The 17,347-nt window shown below is 54.9% G+C and overlaps 1 protein-coding gene across 1 annotated transcript in view; it reads right to left on the bottom strand.

Annotated features, from left to right (window-relative positions):
- Positions 1-338: 338 nt before the first annotated feature.
- Positions 339-17,347, bottom strand: part of Kcnq4 (potassium voltage-gated channel subfamily Q member 4) — a 51,707-nt gene continuing 34,698 nt past the window's right edge. The window contains exons 8-14 of the mRNA XM_057784737.1: positions 16,726-16,814; positions 14,985-15,146; positions 8,127-8,347; positions 6,288-6,387; positions 3,930-4,061; positions 2,558-2,687; positions 339-2,222 (exon numbers count right to left, since the gene is read on the bottom strand). Of these exons, the coding sequence (XP_057640720.1) occupies positions 2,010-2,222; positions 2,558-2,687; positions 3,930-4,061; positions 6,288-6,387; positions 8,127-8,347; positions 14,985-15,146; positions 16,726-16,814 (1,047 nt within the window). The 3' untranslated portion in view covers positions 339-2,009. The remainder of the gene's footprint in view (positions 2,223-2,557; positions 2,688-3,929; positions 4,062-6,287; positions 6,388-8,126; positions 8,348-14,984; positions 15,147-16,725; positions 16,815-17,347) is intronic.

Here is a 17,347-nt window from a genome sequence, read left to right as displayed (position 1 = left end):
CTGGTTTCCTGACAGGATACACCACCAGGACAAGAGATCCACCCGCCTGTGAGGCGAGCTGAGCAGAGGGTTAACATGTGTTCGAGCACCTAGATTTACCTGTCTGTGAAGCCAAATCTATTCCCCTGGACGCTTTAGTTATCTGGGACAATATGTCTTTTCCTTTTCCCTTGAGCCATACGGAGCTGGGTTTTTATGGTTTGCGATAATCCCAAGTCTCATTTCCACCATCAAATCAGGAGCCTCAGCCCTCGGTCACCGAGCACAACCAGGACCCATCACTTCCTACTGAAAACTTTAATGAAACCAATAAGTTAATAAGTTAACAAAGTGAGGTACTTGCATATCTGAGAACCGGGTTGGTGGGGGAACCTCGATCGTGGAAGGAGGGAGGGCTTCTTTCCTGTCTCCTTTGGTCACAGGGTAACCTTACTCTCCAGCCCCTCTGGGCAGCTCAGTCGCTGGGGGTGGGGGGCGGAGTGGCTCTCTGGGGACAGTGCGATGCAAGTGAGGCGAGCCAGGATGGGCTCCAGAGCATGATGGTCCATGCAGATGGTAGGGCAGAGATTGGGCACCATAGGACTGAATGAGATTCAACCCAAGCCCTGGCACTGGTACATGCAGGCCCCAGGATGAGATGCAGACAGCTCGGCCTCAGCCCCTTGCTCCCAAGCACCCCCGGAGTGTTATCACTGGTCCAACACCCCTCGCTCTCTTGCCACCTGAGTTGACCTTGCAGAAGAGGAACGAAAGGGTGGGGGACCTGAAGCTGGTGCTGGGGCCTGCGGCGTCTGGGCGTTTGTGCCAATGTGCAGCACTGCCAACGGGAGTGTGAAAATGGGGCAGAGGCCAGTGCAGGTGAGAGCAAGTTGCAGTTGGTATAGCACTGGCTAGTGTGTACTCTCCGGGACTAGGAGGAGGGCGCGCGTGGGTTCTCTCCAGTGGTGTGCCAGAACTGGAGGGGCAGGCCTGAGTTATGCTGTGGGGATGCCAACGTAGTCTTCAGGGCAGCCAGTGGACTCCTGAACTCCTATCGGGGAGCAAGACCTGTGGATGCTCCCTCCCCTGCCCAGGAGACCAAGTGACTTTGTGCTCATGCCTCCGAGTGTGGGTGGTTGTGTGCATCACTGCGTGAGGAGGCATTCTGCTGGAGAGATGAAAGGGCCATGCTTGTGTGGCGGCGGCCATTGTCTGGTATGTCTGGGGAAAATACAGGACCTTGTGCTGGCTGTCAAAGCTGTCTGGAGGGCCAGTAGGAGTGGACATCCAGCAGCAAGAGGGAGCCCCTGGGGTCACACCTGCAAAGGGGCAGAAAGGCCTAGGTACTATTCTTGGGAGAGGACAGGGAGATTTAGGCCCCATGCTGGGTGGGGGTGGATGATAAGCCGGAGAATGGATGTTGGGTATGGCCAAACAGCCTGAGACCAGCTACTGCTGGGGCCCATCTCCCAGCCGGGGAGGGGCAGAGGAACCCCACGGGGGTCCCCAAAGTTGCATATTTAACATAGTTTGCATATTTGGTGCCCATCTACCTTATGGCAGAGTCCTGTGCTTTGTGGGCACCTATAGGGGCACCATGGGCCCATCCCCGAGTGGGGCAGGGCTTGGCAGGAGGGCTTCCCTGCTCTGTCTGGAAGGGCGGGCCTGGAGACCTCACCTTGCATAGCTAGAAGCTGGTTCAGGGACCAGGACCTCAGCGCCCTGCTCCCATTCCTGGGACAGAGCTCCTGCTGCCAGGTGGGCCATACTGAACCTTGATGGAGCCAGCAGGGTCCTGGAGTGTCCAGAGGCCTCCAGTCAGCCACTGCTGCGGCCCACCATGTGACCTGGCATTTCGTGCTTCTGGGGCGCCGGTACCTGGCATCGGGTATCTTGCCCACCCAGACAGCTCAATACTGTGTATGGCCTCTCTCCCTGCCAGGGAGCGAGTTCAAGTAAGAGAGGAGTCCAGAGGCCTCGGGGTGAGTCCAAGGGGCAGACGGAAGGCTGCCCAGCCCCTGAGAAGCCCTTCAGTCCATGTTGGTGCTAACTGAGCGAGAGATGCTGAGCGTCTGTGCCGAGACGGAGATGTCCTCGTGGTCTACAGGGCTGTGGTAGTCCGAGGTGATGTCGGGGTCAAAGAGCGGCACTTGCACGGTACCCAGGCTGGCCGAGGTGCCAGAGCGTAGGCAGCGCGAATAGAAGCCCAGCAACAGATCCAGCTTGTGCTCGATAGACTGCACCTGGGGGGCGGGGAGGGGCGGGGCTGGAGGTGGACCCGAGGGCGGGGCGCCACTGGGGAAGAGATTGGCTTGGATTGGGTAGGGCCAGAGCTGGGGGGCGGGAGGAGGGGGCTATAGAGGAGGAGGGGCTTGGACTCCAGGTAGGAGGCTTGGTTAGGATGGGCTTACCCCGTGCTTTCTTGGAGACGGGCTTGTTTGTGGGACAGAGCTTGGCCGAGCCGAACTCAGCCTGTGGGCCCCACTAGCGCCTCCCGGGGCCAACGCTCTGCGCAACAGCAGTGCTGTACCCTTGACAGCTAATTCAGTCATCCGGTGGAAGTCCTATCCACACTCACCTGCTTTTCCACCTTGACTACGCGCCCCATCATGCTGATTTCATCCACTGCCTCCGTGTCCGAAGGTCCCTTATCGCCCTTCTCCCTAGACTTGCGATCTCCAGGCCCTCGACCCACGATCTGGTCCACCCTGTGGAGGGAAAGAAACTATCAAAGAGACTGAGTCATCCTGCGCCTCCCTTCCACAAGAACCCTTGGTTGGCGGCTGATAGGGAAGACAGACAGCTCTGATGAGATAAGGCCACTTGCCTGCCCAAGGGAGGCTGAGCCTGGGAGACACCAACGCTTGCTTTGAGAGTTCTCCAAATAACAAGCACAGCCTCCGAGGTGAGAAATGACAGGCTGGGAAAGGGAATGTTGGAAAGTGGTGGACAAGGCCAAAGCCGATCCCACCCTATTCAGCGAAGTCCCTGCTTCCTCTCCCTCTGAAGCCATTCTAGTCAGACTGCCCCTCCCACGTGAACTCCCACGTTACTAAATCCAGTGATCAACTCCAGCTCTGACCTTATTTCCTTGACCTAACAGCAGCAGAGGTCACATCTGCTCACTCTTTCTTCCCACAAGGCTTGTTCTTTTTTTCCCTTTTAGACAGGGTCTCTTGTAACCTGACCTGACTTTGACCTCTCTAAATAGCCAAGGCTGAACCAGGGATCCTCCTGCCGCGAGCACCTCCTACTCCCAATACTGCAGTTGTTGAGATTGGGCCTCCTTAAGTTTCCGGGTCTGACTTGGAACTCTCTATGTAGACCAAACTGGCCTCAGACTTACAGAGATCCACCTGCTTCTGCCTCTCCAGTGCCAGAATTAAAGATATGTACCACCATGCTCCACCTCAACTGTTATTTTTTGAGTTAATAAATGAACAGATAATGAGAAAATAGGGCACATGAGAAAGGAAAGCTCTAGGACTTGATATAAAGGTTCTTCCTTAATCCTGGACCTAGCGGACACGCAGAGTCTAGAGACAATCCAAAGGTGACTTGCTTTGCATTCCTACTTGGGAAACAGGAAGTCAGTGGTTACTGTAGGTCAGTTACTTCCGGACTTGGAGACAGGCGTCCTAAGGAAGCTGTCAAGGCAGGAGTATAGACTGGACTCATCCAGAGAACTATAATTTAGGGAGTTTTGTTTTTCAGCTTCCAAGCAGCCTGTAAACTACAAGTCAGGGATCTTGTGGTTTGGGTTTGAGTTCTGGTATCTTTGCTCTTTTGAAGCAGAGTCTCCTAGCCCAGGGTAGCCCAGAACTCATGGTCTTCCTGCCTCTGTCTCCCCAGTGCTGAGATTACAGATATTGGACAGCAAGTCTCCTAGAGGACCTTGCCCACCTGGGCAATGCCCTACAGAGCACAGATGACTTGCCATGGCCTCTCACCGAGCTTGCAGGCTCTTGATCCGCCCCAGCATGTCCAGATGCCCCGCGGAGTACTGCTCGATCACATCCTTCACATCGTAAGGCCGCAGGGTCTCCTTGAATTTCCTTTTGGCGACCAGGAACTTCAGAATCCTGTTAGAGGAGGGGGATCTCTGGCAGATGTGCTTGTTCCTGTAGGAGACTCTCTTCCAGTTCCTCCTTTCTCTGCCCCTTAGTCCAGATCCAAGTCATCCACTTGGACCACTCCAAACAGCCTCTGCTGGGTCCCCTAGCCTCCAGACCTAACCACCAGGCTTCCCTTTGCCCTGCTCACCCACAGGCTGCCTTGGTGTTTTCTCATATGCCTGCCTCTACAGCCGCATTAACCAAGGAGGCAGGGAATGGACCCAGTGTCTCTCGGCTCAGTGGGATATGGAGCTTCTAGAACATCAACTGTTGCTGATGGCTCAGGGGAAAATGTTGCGTTCGCTCTACACACACTTGGCAATTGTGTGCAGGGTCTTGAATACCCAAAGAGAGTTAGATCTAATCCCTGGCTACAGAGACCCCAGGTCTAGGGTGGGAGGCTGGGAGGATGAGGGCAGTTGCGGGGAGACAAGAACCAGGTTCAAAGACTAGGAAAGGAGAGCTAGGAGCCATGAGAAGGGAGGGCCTCAGCCGGCAGAGCCTTGGGTGGTGTTTTCCAGCCAGGGGCAAGAGAGTGACTCCTGTTCTGAAGAAAGGAGCTTCCCAGAAACAGGCAGGGAAACATGAAGAGACTCCTGCTCTGAGAGGCAAGGGCAGGAGCATGCCACGAAGGGACCGACCCCTGGGGCGGTGGGCAGCATGAGAAGACCGGACTAGCTGTGATGAAGGGATAGGGTCGGGACAGCCTAAAGAAGGCACAGGGCTAGGGAGGAGCCACCACTCTGCTTCAACATGCCTGCTCTGCCAACTTCCGGAGAGAATGTGTCGGTGCTATGGTCTAGGCACAAAGACCAGTTCTCAGGATGGGCCTGAGCCAGGAGGGGACAGTGGGGTCTGAGCAACTCAGAGGTCGCACAAGAGACTTCTGAGTCCAAATCCAAGTTGACTCCTATGTCTGGAGACAGGGTAGGCAGTGGTATTCACTGCCTGATTTGGGGAGGTGGGCAGAGGAGCAGTTTGGGGCATTCTGGGGGGGGGTGCTATGAGGGTGCCAAGGAAAGCTTGCCTGGTCCTCACATTGTGTCCAAGATGGTGGCCACAAAAGGGGAGAGACGGGATGTATGGAAAGAGGTGAGGGAAGGCCTGACTAGGGGTGGGAGGCCTGGGCAGATCCAGCTGGCTGAACTCAAAAGGAATACAAGAAGTGGCTGCAGGCAGGTGTGTGAGCCAGGGAACAGAGTCAAGGTAGCTGAGTTTCAGTGGCCTCCAGAGCCCAGCTGCAGGCTAGAAACGGAGACCCAGCCAGGACTCCTCGCCAGGAAGCTGGGGCCAGATCCACACTGGGCATGGCTACAGGGTACAAGAGACCAGTTCCTACTTAATTATCACAGCAGCCAATATATCATGGCTTTCAAACTGTTTGACCAGGACCTACATAAAGAACACATCTTACCCTGCAAACTAGTACTAATGAATACACAGACTGAACTTCCAGTTCCATAAACACAATCACCCTTTAGTATGAGACATTCAGTCTCTTATTTTTTCCTTTGAGTTTTGAAGCAAGGGCTCTTGTAGCCCAGGATAGCTTCAAACTGCTGATGTAGCCAAGGATGACCTTGAATTCCCAATCTTCCTGCTTCTACCTCCCAAGTGTTAGGAACAGAGAACTCCCCCTATGCCTAGCTTCAATTCTTTTTCAATGCTGACCCTGACACACTGACAGTTTCACTGAGTTCTCCACCTGTGGTTTGAAGAACCCTGCTCTTGAGGATGTCCTAGGAGAAACAGAGAGGTCAAGACACCCAGGGAGAAAGAGTTCGTGAAACAGAGACCAAAGGACCTTGGGACTGAGACACAGGAAGAGAAACCTGTGTAGAGCAGGCGTCTGTGGCACCGTTCCGGAGAGAGAAGGGGACAGGCTGCTATACAGCAGGAGGAGGAGGAAGCAGAAAGAGAAGCAGAGAGCCTGACTGGAATGTTGGGGAGGACCCGGTAGACGGGCAGCTGTGCCACTGGCCACCGGAGCCAGGCCTGCTAGACATGTTGTGTGCTGTGAGGAGCCAAGGGTGCTGGAAGCCATATGCTCCCTGCCCACACCTCCTGTGCTCCAGGCAGGTAGCAGCTGGCACCCCGGGAGCCACGCCAGGCCTGGCCAGGAGGACAGGCCCAGATGGGGAGCAGTGACGGGTGGCAGGTGGGAGAGCTGCTCACCTTGGGCTTCAGCCTCACCTGACAGAACGGATGACTGTCTTCACAGCAGGCATGACATCATCCACCGTGAGCTCACACTGGTAGCTCTTCTCTTCAGCTACTTCCTCCGAGGGGCCCTCTAGAAAGACAGGAACAGCACATGAGGGCCGAGGGGTGGTTGAAGAAAGCGCTCCCAGGCCTCTTCTCCATTAGCAGTAGTAAGGACTTCCTGAGGCTCAAGGCAGACCAGGCTCCTGCTCACTGGCTACTGCCTCTCACTGTCCTAACTGTGTTACACATCCTTTTGCCTCGTCCAGGGCTGGGCAGGGCAGACATCTGCCTGGTGACAGGTAAGTGGCAGCTGCTTTGAAGGACATGTGGTCTAGCCTGGGACAAAGGTGACGCACACAGTCTTGGAGGACATGCCAAGGCAGGAAGCCCCAGAGAAAAGGCATGTATCTAATGCTCTTCACTGAGTCTTGTGCTGTCTTTTCTTCCAGGTGGGAGCAAGGGGGTTTGGGTGGAAGGGAACTCAAGCTAGTTCCCCTGCCCTCATCTGCTACAAGGAAGGTCCTTACAGCAAGGAAGGGGAAACAGCTTCTCGGAGGCCGCTACCCTGTGCTTCAGGAAGGTGTACTTTCCTCACCACAGAAGAGGAAGGCGATCCCAGGCCCCTCCATGTGTAGGCGTCCAGGGGTCAGACCTCCCAAAGAACCACTGGTTTGTGATGTGCTGTAACTGTCCAGGAAAAGGCTGAGTCCTCAATACTCAGCATCTTGGCACAGCACAGGGAGAGGCTTTGAGCTGATCTCTCCCTCCAAGAACAACAGGAGCGTCCCATCCTCATCCTCTGTAACATCCTGTCTTCATCCTTTCTCCATAGCATCCTGTCCTCATCTTCCATTGGATCTATTTACCTTCTTTTTCTACTAAGAGCCCACAGCACATTCAGCAGGGGCAAGGGATCTGCCAGGAGACCCCAGACAGCCCTCCCATTTTCCAGATGAGGATACTGAGTCATAGAACAGAGCAGCCTCTTGCCTGGGTCCCAGTGAAGAGCTAGAACTCAAAGGGACCATCTTCCTTTAACAGTGGATAAATGGTCCATGAGAGACCCTCAGTCACAGTGGCAGCAGGTCGGGCTGGGGACAGGTGAGAGCAGGGAGCATGCTGGCCAGCCTCGCTGCAGGATAAGTGCTCCCCCACTCATATGCTGAGAGTCTCCATTCCCATGTCTGCAGAGCGGAGGAAAACGGCGTAGCTAGGAGAAGCAATGGAGGCTGTCCAGTGGGCAGCTGCACACAGGGTTATGGCTCCTTCCAAAGAGCCTTGAGAGCTGGCGGCTGCTGGGCACTTCTATGAATTCCACTCTCCTGCTCCACTTTCGAGGATCGCCCTCCTCAGAATCTTTCTCTGGAATAGATACTACTATTGCCTCTGTTTTACAGATGAGGGAAATGGGACCCAGAGCAATGAGGTCACTTATCCGAAATAAGTGATGGAGGGCCAGTGAGATGGCTCCGTGGATACAGCATGTAGACTGATGACCAGGTTTGATCCCCAGGACCCATGTGGGAGGGAATCAGCTCCCACAGGTTGTCCTCTGACCTCCTCTCAACAGACACGGACACATGCACACAATAAATAAGTAAAATATAATTTAATTTAAAAAAAACAACCTTGGAAGCCTGGTTCCGATCCTGAGCTCTTATCACTGCCAAATGTTCCCTCTAGATTCACATTCGATTACCTTACAGTCTGGAGACTGCGTTATGGTGAAGAAGAAGTTATGATGCCCATTTTCTAGAGTAGATGACCTGAGCCAGTCTCCCCCACCCCTGCCACCTCCGGCAGGTGCACTTGACCTCTAGGGCTTACCCTCAGCAGAGCTGCGGGGCTTGAGTCTTAGAGAAGCCCGGAAGCGGGTGCGGTCATTGAAGCTCCAGCTCTTCTGCACCTTGCTGGGGCTGGACGCCTCACCCACCTGCTCACTGCTTGGTGAGGTGGGTATCGGCGGAGGTGCCAGGTGCTGTTTGGAGGGACCTGTCCGCTTCTGGGAGCTGCTCATTCGGATGCGGTCTTTGATGCCCATCCGGCTGCTGGTGGAGCAGGGCAGGCCAGGGAAAGAGTCAAGTTAGCCAGTGCCGAGGCAGATAGGTGGGGTCAAAGCTGACCTAGCTGATGTGGAGGGTGGCTATTGGGTCTAGATTCCCCACCAGTTATTTCCTCGGGTGTGGTAAGGGGGCCCTGGTGCCTACAGGAAGCCAGATAGGTCGAAGGGGACGTATCCCTCCCCCAACCCCACTTCCCATTCTTCCCCATCCCCAGACAGATAAGGGTTACATAGGAGACAGATGTCACAGTGAAGGCAGTGAGAGAAACCGGAAGGAAGTGAGAGACAGGAGGACAGAGGATCCAGGACCAGCCCAGGTAGGTGGGTGGAGGGTGAAGGTAGCAAACCCCGTGGGCATGGACACTGTAGGAGGAGCTCACCTGGTCAGGCACGCAGAGCGAGGCTCTGGGCCTCATTGTAAACAGGGGTTGGCTTTGTGGAAGTGAGAAAGTGTGTGAACATGTGTACCTGGCTGCACAGCCACCCGTGTGTATATACCGCCTGAATACATGTGTCCACTTACACGTCCCCCTCCTCGCACTACTTGAGCTATCTTATCCCATGCTGGCCAGGCCATGCTTTAGGACCTGGCACAGCCGCATAAATAAAACACTGCAAATGCAGGTCTCCATCCCAGATTTCCATGTGTTTGTAGCGGTGGGGGCGCGGTGGCTGCATGATACAATGACTGGCTAAGGGTGTGATTGTCCAGGACATGCCAGGCACTGGTCCCCTTGGTGAGGATTTGTGTGTAGCAACCTGTTCTGCTGTGTTTCCCCTGTCTGTGTTCCCCAAGTCCTATCCACGTGGTCTTGGAACACCTGGAAGGCCCACCTTTCTGGCTGCGCACCTGTGTGCCTGTGAACACGAGTGTGTAAAGATGTTTGTTCTCCCTGCTCTTTCTGCATCCAGCTCCCCATCACGTCCCCAAACCTTGGACGACAAACAGAAGGAGGCCTCCGTTTCCCTAAGACAGGCCCCAGTTAACCAATACCTGGTAGAGTAACTCTGTGTCCAAGAGGTTCAAGAACCACGCTATGCTGTTGGTAAGACCTCAGCAAACATCCTTCATCCCACACCCTGCAATAGTATCGCCATTTCCCCTGCTGGAGAACCCTTGCTGACAGGTCCGGAGGTCCCCACTCTGAGTGTCTAGAGCCGTAGCGCAGAAAAACACCAGCCAGGTTCAGACAAAGCCTGAGAGGGGGTGGAGGTGACGAGGTGGTCCTAGCACCTGCCTGGGGGCTTTCAGATCAGGGGCTGAGCAGACGACAGACTCTGGTTTCCGTATTAGGTGGGAGGCAAGGCCTCCATGCCGAGGGCATGGAGCAGAGAGCAGAGCCAGGGTGGTGAGGTGGGGGAGTGGGCCAAACCAGGGCTACCTTGGGGAATGTGGCCCGGATGCGGGGTCAGCCTGTGGGGTGGGTGCCTGTCCTAGGGGAGAGGTTAGACGGCACAAGTTGGGAGTCCGGAGCTATCAGAAGGGATCCAGTCACGTTCTTCACATTTCTGGGATCTCTCTGACACACCCCAAAGACCCCAAGAGAAGTTTGAGTGTGGCTTTCTCAAACTTGCCTCTGCAGACCCATTCCTGTGGGCTCTCCTCATGCTGGCAAGCACCCACACCCACCCAGGCCATGCAAGAGCACCCTGTCCTCTGCTCCTCCAGAGGGGGAGTGAAGGGGAGGAGACTGGAGAAGTCCTTGAGCTTCTGTCCAAGGACTGGAACTCCAGACCGCTCCCTGCCGTTCTGACTAAGTTTGGCCTTCCTGTTACTGAAGTGTACAATAAGGCTATGCTTGCACCTGGCGGGACTCTCAGAGGAAGGGGGCTGAGGCTTGCACTATGAGCCTTACAAAATCCCTTTCTGGCTCTGATTCCGTGATGGTGGAAGGGAGTTTCTGGCCTGATTTAGGGATTCTGTAACTTTCCAGCCAGTCAAAGGTCTTGGCTCTTCTTGAATGCAAGAAGACACTGTTTTCCCCCGGAGCAGCCCTGGATTCCAACTCCTTGGGCAGGGACCAGAAAAAAGCTCACGTCAGCCTCTCTGGAGCCTGAAAGCTCAAAGAAAATGGAAAGAAACCTGGCACACGGTAGGCACCAACAGCTCTTTTCTTCCTGGGCTCCTTAGAGCACACAGGGTCCAGGATTTGGTGCTTTCAGGCCTCTAAGTGTCTCCTCGTAGGGTCCCTGAATTTGTCATCCCTATTTTATAGGTGCAGAAAGAGAGAAATGAATTGCCTAAAATAAGAGCAAGGTCAGGATCCATTTTCTCTGACTTTAGAGACCGCCTTTCTCCTCAGCTGGGGGCGATCTTCTGCCTGACAATGGGGACACAGTGGGTTACCACTCTGTAAAGGGGCTCTCCTGGCACCTCCTGGACAGAAGCCAGAAATTCTGTCCATCATCCGAGACACATGCCATAGGCCCCAGCAAAAGAATCATCGGATTCAAAATGTCAACAGTGTTGAGGTAGAGAAAAGGGGAGAGACTGCTGGTGCCTGGAAGAATGGGGGGTGGCTGCACTGGTGCGTGGAGGTGGGAAGATGTGAGAGAGGAAGGAGGGGGTAAACTTTCATTGGCTGCTCTCCAACTGCCCTGAAAACCCAGCCACAGGGAACTCTGCCATCACAGTCCAGAATGAGAAAGGCAGACACCCATCCCCATGCCGCCCACACAGCCCCTCTTCAGGGACTATGGGGCAGCGGTCTTATCACTGGCCTCTCCACCCTTGGTTCTTCCTGACCTCCAGCCTACACTTGTAGGATCTAACCCAGCCTCCTCAGGGAGCCCCTATTTCCTACAGACATATTCCCAAGCTTTTGAGTTTTCTTTTGTCAAGATTGGGGAGAGAACTCGAGAGGTCTGCCATAAAGCTGCATCCTTCTCAGCTTCCAAATCACTGTTCAAAAGTATGGCCTTTCTTTCTTTCTTTCTTTCTTTCTTTCTTTCTTTCTTTCTTTCTTTCTTTCGGAGATGGGCTCTCATGTAGCCCAGTCTGGCCTGAAACTTGATATGTAGCCAAGGATAACCTTGAACTTCTGATCCTACTGCCTCTACCTCCTGTGTGCTGGGATTATAGCATGCACTACCGCATCCAGTTAATGCAGCGCTAGGAAGCAAACTCATGCATACTAGGCAAGCACTCTACCAACTGAGCCACACCCCGAAGGCCCTCTTAACTGGCAAACGCACTAAAGTGAATGAGGCCACCTTACACTTACAGGAGCCAGTCCTTTTACATAGAAGGAAACCGAGGCATAGAAAGCTAGGTGTTGTGCACAAGGGCACACAACTAGCAAACTGGAGCTAGATGGTGGCCTGAAATGACTACTCTAAGAATGGCTGCCTCTCAGCAGAAGCTCAGTAGGGGCCCTGTCCCTGTCTCCAACCACAAGGCTCCACAAACCTAGGCCACCTGAATGCCAACAGAATGCGACTCATACTAGGCTTTGGGTTCTTTATGATCCTGTCCTGCCCCAGAGTGGTCCAGTGGCCACTCTCAGATCAGGCCATACTGGGCAGCAGGCTCATCTCCCACAGCTGCGCTTTCTCTTTCACCTCCACGCTTGATCTCTGCAGCTCCCTGGCCTGAATACCCTCCCCCCTCCAGCCACCTCTTTCAGGGCTGCTTCTGGGCTAAATGTCTGACCTCAGCTTCTCAGCCCCTCTGCTTCCCTCCTGTACTGTACTCAATGCACTGAACCACGATTACTCTTTGCAGCTCTCTGGGGACCATGTTTTATTCATCACCATTTCCCCAATGCACAGAGCAGAACCTGGCTTGGGGCAGGTACCACAAATGTGGTTGTGATGTAGCTGAAAGAGCCGGGTGCAATTGGTGACGGAGGTGCTGGGCACAGTCCCTTCAGGTACCGGTGGGCTTCCCAGGTAGGTGGCGGAGAGCCAGGGAGCCAATCCCAAGGTTGGCACAGGTCAGAGTGGGAAGGACCCTCAGAGAACCTCTAGTTCAACCTGCCCATTCCACAGAAGGGAAACAGGTCCAAAGAAGAAAAGCAATTTGGCCAAGATAACATGAGAGTCAGCAGCACAGCCAGCATATCCTCAAAGCTCCTGAGAGTGTCCCTTCTGACACCCGGCCCATGCCCTAAACATCCCCAGGAAAGCAAGGGGGCTTAGGGCCCCAAGGCAGATTGCAGGCGGCAGGCACATGCACCTTGTCCTTGGCCCGTCCTGTCCTCCTCTCCAACCCCTAAAGTGGGGGGAGCAAGGAGGAAAGGGGACAGGAGGAGCAGATGAGGGGGTACCTCGGTCTCCAGCTGGCGTGGATCCGAAAGAAACTCCGCTTACTACTAAACATCTGGCTGAAAAGTTGAGAACAAGACACGAACAGAGGTTAGTGACAAAGAGACAGGTGGATTGAGCGTGGAGTGCTGCCAGGACGGGGCTGGTCTCCTGTGGCTGGAGGGAGAGAAGGATCCCCACTCAAGTCACCCTCCAGGCCCAGCCCCAGGATGCAGAGGTCTTGGGCTCTGCATACGAGCCCTTGGGGGTATGTCGAGCCTGCAGGGCCCCTTCTCCAGTGACTGCGTCCGCGAGATGGAGAAGTCCTGTCCTTTGCATTTTGAATGCATGCTCCATGGGATGTGAACACAGGCAGTCAGACTTTTAGAACGCATCCCATAACCCTCAAAGGGAGGGCCTGGCCTTGGGAATGCCATTCCCAGGAAGTCCTGCTCCTTGGAGCTCCACTTCCTGAAAACATGCTCTGTGTGGGCAATCCCCAAGCTCCATGTGTCCAAACCAGGGTGGGAGTGGGAGGTAGCAGTATACACATGTGTGTATACACATATGTATGTACACATATATGTTTGGGAGTATCCTAGCAAGAGTTACACCCCATTTCCTAGGGTCAAGATAGCCAAGATTAAGGACATGGCCACTTGGCTTGAGTCTGGTACAAAAGCCACAGCTCAATGCCCCTGCCCCAGGTTCCTGAATCATTCCACCGTCAGACACACAGACATGGATACTCCAGAGCAGACAGACACAGTGTTAATAATGCCAGGCTTTCAGCATTCGTCTGTTCCCAGGTCTCTGAGGACTCAAGGATCCAGAATCACAAAGGGGCACAGGGTCTAAGCTCCCATCCATTCCTAGTGGCTTCTAATTCAGGCGAAGGGAGACAAGGATGAACTGGAAGCTCAGAGTCCATATTTGGCCCCACTCAGGGTTGCCAGAATGCCAAACCTTATGAGTTTCTGGCTATAAGTTGTGGTTTGGCAGGCACAGGACCTGCAGACAGTGATGGAGAACCCAAGTCAGGTTGTGCCATGGGCTTCTCTTAGAGGGAGCTCCCGGTCTAGCGTGGCCAGTCGTTCCTCTCCCTGAAGTTCCAGACCTGCTTAGCACTCGACCAGTAAGAGCCATCACTGAAAGCAGGGAAAGACCCTGCTCTCCCATCCCCCACCAATCTGTTCTCCAACCCCCTTCAGCCCCAAACAAGAACCCAGAGCCCCTGAGCAGCCTGTAACTCTATGCAGGTTGGGCACGACTCTGACCCTGACTAGTGTCAACGGTTTGCCAAGAGCAGAGTTACTCTGCCTTTCTCCGGGCACACAACAGAGGTGAGCTCTCTGAATGTGGTGGGACTTGCCTCTCCCCTGGCTGCTAATGTTGGACTTGAGCTTAACGATACCCCAGACTCAAGGAACAGATGTCCACCTGGCTAGTTCAAGGAAGATGTGCGGGATGAGGCAAAGGAAAAAGATGGGCAAAGCAAGGGAGACCATGACGGAACCGAACTGACCCTTGACCTCAAAGCTAAACTCTCACAGAAGCAATTACTTTTTCCCTAAGACATAAGGAGGGCCTTCCATTATCCTAATGTGCCTGGGATTCCTCCAGTTAGGAACGTATAGATGAAGCAAGTGTTGTTCTGTCTTGATTCTTCTTTTGACAGGCAAAAGTTGGGAGAGAGGTTGGGGGCAGCAAAGAGTATCTCAGAACAGAAGGAGAGAGAGAGCCCCAGTGGGGGGGGAGGGAACCCCCCCTGCTCTAGCAAAGCTGCAGACAAGAGCTGCAGAGATAAGCATGTTAGCCACTGGCGGAGTTTTACGCAGGTCCTGGGGCAGTCTTAGTCACAGAGTTCTCTTCCAGCAGGCGTCTGCTTCCAGCATGCCGGGGGAGGGGAGCCCTGCCCTCACACCCCAGAACAGAAAAGCGCCCTCCATTACCTGAGCCGTAAGCACTTGGGGCCAGCGGCCTCCTCCTCTCTCCAGCTTCCCGGGAGGGATGGGGGTGCAGGGATGGAAGAGTGGTGGGGGGTAGGGTGGGGGGTGGAAACAGAGAGAGAAAGAGGACAATGGTATGAACAGTGGAGGTGACAGGAGAGGATGGTGCGGACAGCTCTCCCTCTCAGACCCTGGGAGACCCAGAGAACGGAAAGGTAAGTCCAGTGTGGCCTCTCTAGAGAGGACCCCCAGTCTGTACCTGTGGCCATCTGACGACAACTACCACGTCTCACAACAATGCCAGAGATTTCCCCCAAACAGGTCCATACACCCATGTGCTGGCTGGAGGAGGTCTGAGAGAGGGTGAGACAGAAAATGGAAAAGGAAGAGAAGAAGCAAGAGGAGGTGGTGGCCTCTGGGGGCCCCTACCTTTCCCCAGGGCAGAAGGAGGTGCTGCCCGGCCGGTGGCAGGTGGCAACGGGCGGGTAGCGAGAGGGCGCTCCATCAGGTACTGGCGCCCGCCTCACCTCCAGGGGCCGTAGGCCCCCATTGCGGGCCCGTTGTACGTGCTCAAACAAGAGGGCCAGCTCTCTGCAGGAGAGGGCGCCATCAGCTACAGGCAGGGCTTTGGGGACACCACCCACCTCACCCAATGCGCCTAGGGCTACTGATCCTGCCAAGTCTTGAGCCACCCTCTAAGGATGCTCATAAATACCCCAGGCCAGAACAGGAGGGGTGAGGAAGCTAGCCTTCTTCCCCTCTGTAGAAGTTTCTGGGAAATGGGAAGGAATCTAGGCATGGTTATGTGGGTTGGGCACAACTCCAAAGCACCCACACAAAGAGGGAGTTGAGTCCAGCTGACTCTGCTCCTCTTCGCGGAGCTGTGCCTACCAAGCGGCCTTTAGCAGCTCTGAAATCCTTAGTCTCCCAGCCCGACTTGGGTTTTAGGAGGAGACTAAAGCTGAAGACAGATTTCATAGGGTGGCCAGCCCCTCTTCTCTGCCCTGTGCTGTCCCTCCTACCACGAAATTCCTGGAGATGGGATGGTGCTGGGTATCCACTCACTCTCCAGGCTGTTTCCTATTGCCATAACCAGAAGGTAGCTGCCCCTCAGCCCTCACCTGCCTTTCCAACGGAGCCCAAATCTTCAGGCCAGGCTGTTCCTCTTACCAGGAAACCCAGGCTACCCCACCCAGAGTGTTCCCACACTTCCACAGCAATTTCTAAGCACCAGGCCCTGCTCCTGCTCTTCTTTGCCCTTGATCCCTTAGAACATCTTCCTCCTCCCCAAAGGGGCTGCTTCAAATCCAGCCTCTAGCTCTGCCTCTGCCAGGTATGGAGATGGGGAGAGGGAGGAGTGACATGGGGAGCCCCCTTCCCCGCCCCTACCTCTTACTCCTCCCCTGGGAAGCCTGTGGGACAGGGAGGGAGCGAGAGGGGGCCAGGTGCGGGTGCGGGCGAGTGGGATCACGCAACAGCTGCTGGAGGATAACTAATGAGGTAAAAAACGGTAGAGAAGCGCTGAGCGCAGCAGCCCAGACTAGCACGCCGTCCATGCCACCCTGCCTGTGGGACTGAGCCAACCAAGCGGGCTCTGCAGTCTTCATTCCTGCCCCAGGGCCTGGCCAGGCACCTGGCTCCACGCACCTTGATGATGCTATTAATAACCTCCAGCATGGAGCCACCCCCATTCAGTCTGAGCCCAGCAGAACAGACCCATCGCTGGCCTCAGAGGTTGCTGCCCAGAACAATAACAGGGATCACACAGTCACACACAGGGGCTCTGGGGTGGGGTGGGCACACGTTTCTGCCATAGCACCGTCTCTAACCAGCAATACACTGGTTGGTACAAGTTATGGTGTGCCCACTCAGGACTGAGGAGAGATGGGCTGGCTGCCGCTTCCCTAGGTGGCATCACCTATTGGTGAGCATGCAGATTGCCAGCATTCCGTGTGTGTGGCTCAGCTTCAGAGGCAAAGCTGCATCCACACCCCGAGCCCAGTAGACACAGAAGAGCTGAGAACAGACCAACCAGGCTCCAAGTTATGCAGGACCTGAAGCGCCAGCCCCAAGGGCTCTGTTGGAGCAGTCTCCTCTCTCAACCCTGAGGGCATCTTCTCAAGGGGCATTAATGCCAGCCCCTACCCGCTCCTACTCCAGCAGCACCTACCTGAAGGATGGGAGGATACTGTCATAGTAGTACCAGGTGGCTGTCAAGTAGGCCCTGCTCGTGTCCGTGGAGTACAGGCGCCACGCAGCCTGGAGGTACGGGGAGAATGGCATGTCATAAAAGTCCTTAGCCACCCACCAGCCCTCTGTCCCCAAGGGAACCCGGTCCCAGGCCAGCTGAGAGTGATACCGGGACCAGAGGCCAAGTCTAATTCCGTAGCCACCAGCCAAGAAACCATGACTTCCTCAAGGTGACCCAGTAAATCGGCACCAGAGCCAGGGGCCTACAAACACTGGGGCAGAGCTGGGGTCTGTGGTCAGGCAGGCATAGACTTCTAATCTGTTCTTCCATGCAGAATAGACTGACTATTGCTGCCCTTACAGTGTTGTGAGGATGAAGGGACAGAGGTGTAGCCAATGCCAAGCTCAGGCCCTGGCACACTTAAGGCCAGGGTCCGTGAAGCCCTCCCGCTAGCTCCCTTAGCTAAGTACACATTCGCGGAGTCTGGTTAGTGTCTTTCTTCATAAGCTGCATCTTGGGCCCCACTGCATCCTCAGTGCCAAGTACAGTATCTGGCACACGCAGGTGGTTCTGCAAATGTTTGGGGAGGGAATGTTGACTA

The sequence above is a fragment of the Chionomys nivalis genome, chromosome 11 (assembly GCF_950005125.1).
Source record: "Chionomys nivalis chromosome 11, mChiNiv1.1, whole genome shotgun sequence".
Taxonomy (NCBI): Eukaryota; Metazoa; Chordata; class Mammalia; order Rodentia; family Cricetidae; genus Chionomys; species Chionomys nivalis.
Note: the sequence above shows the minus strand (reverse complement) of the source record. Positions and strands in the feature narration are given on the sequence as shown.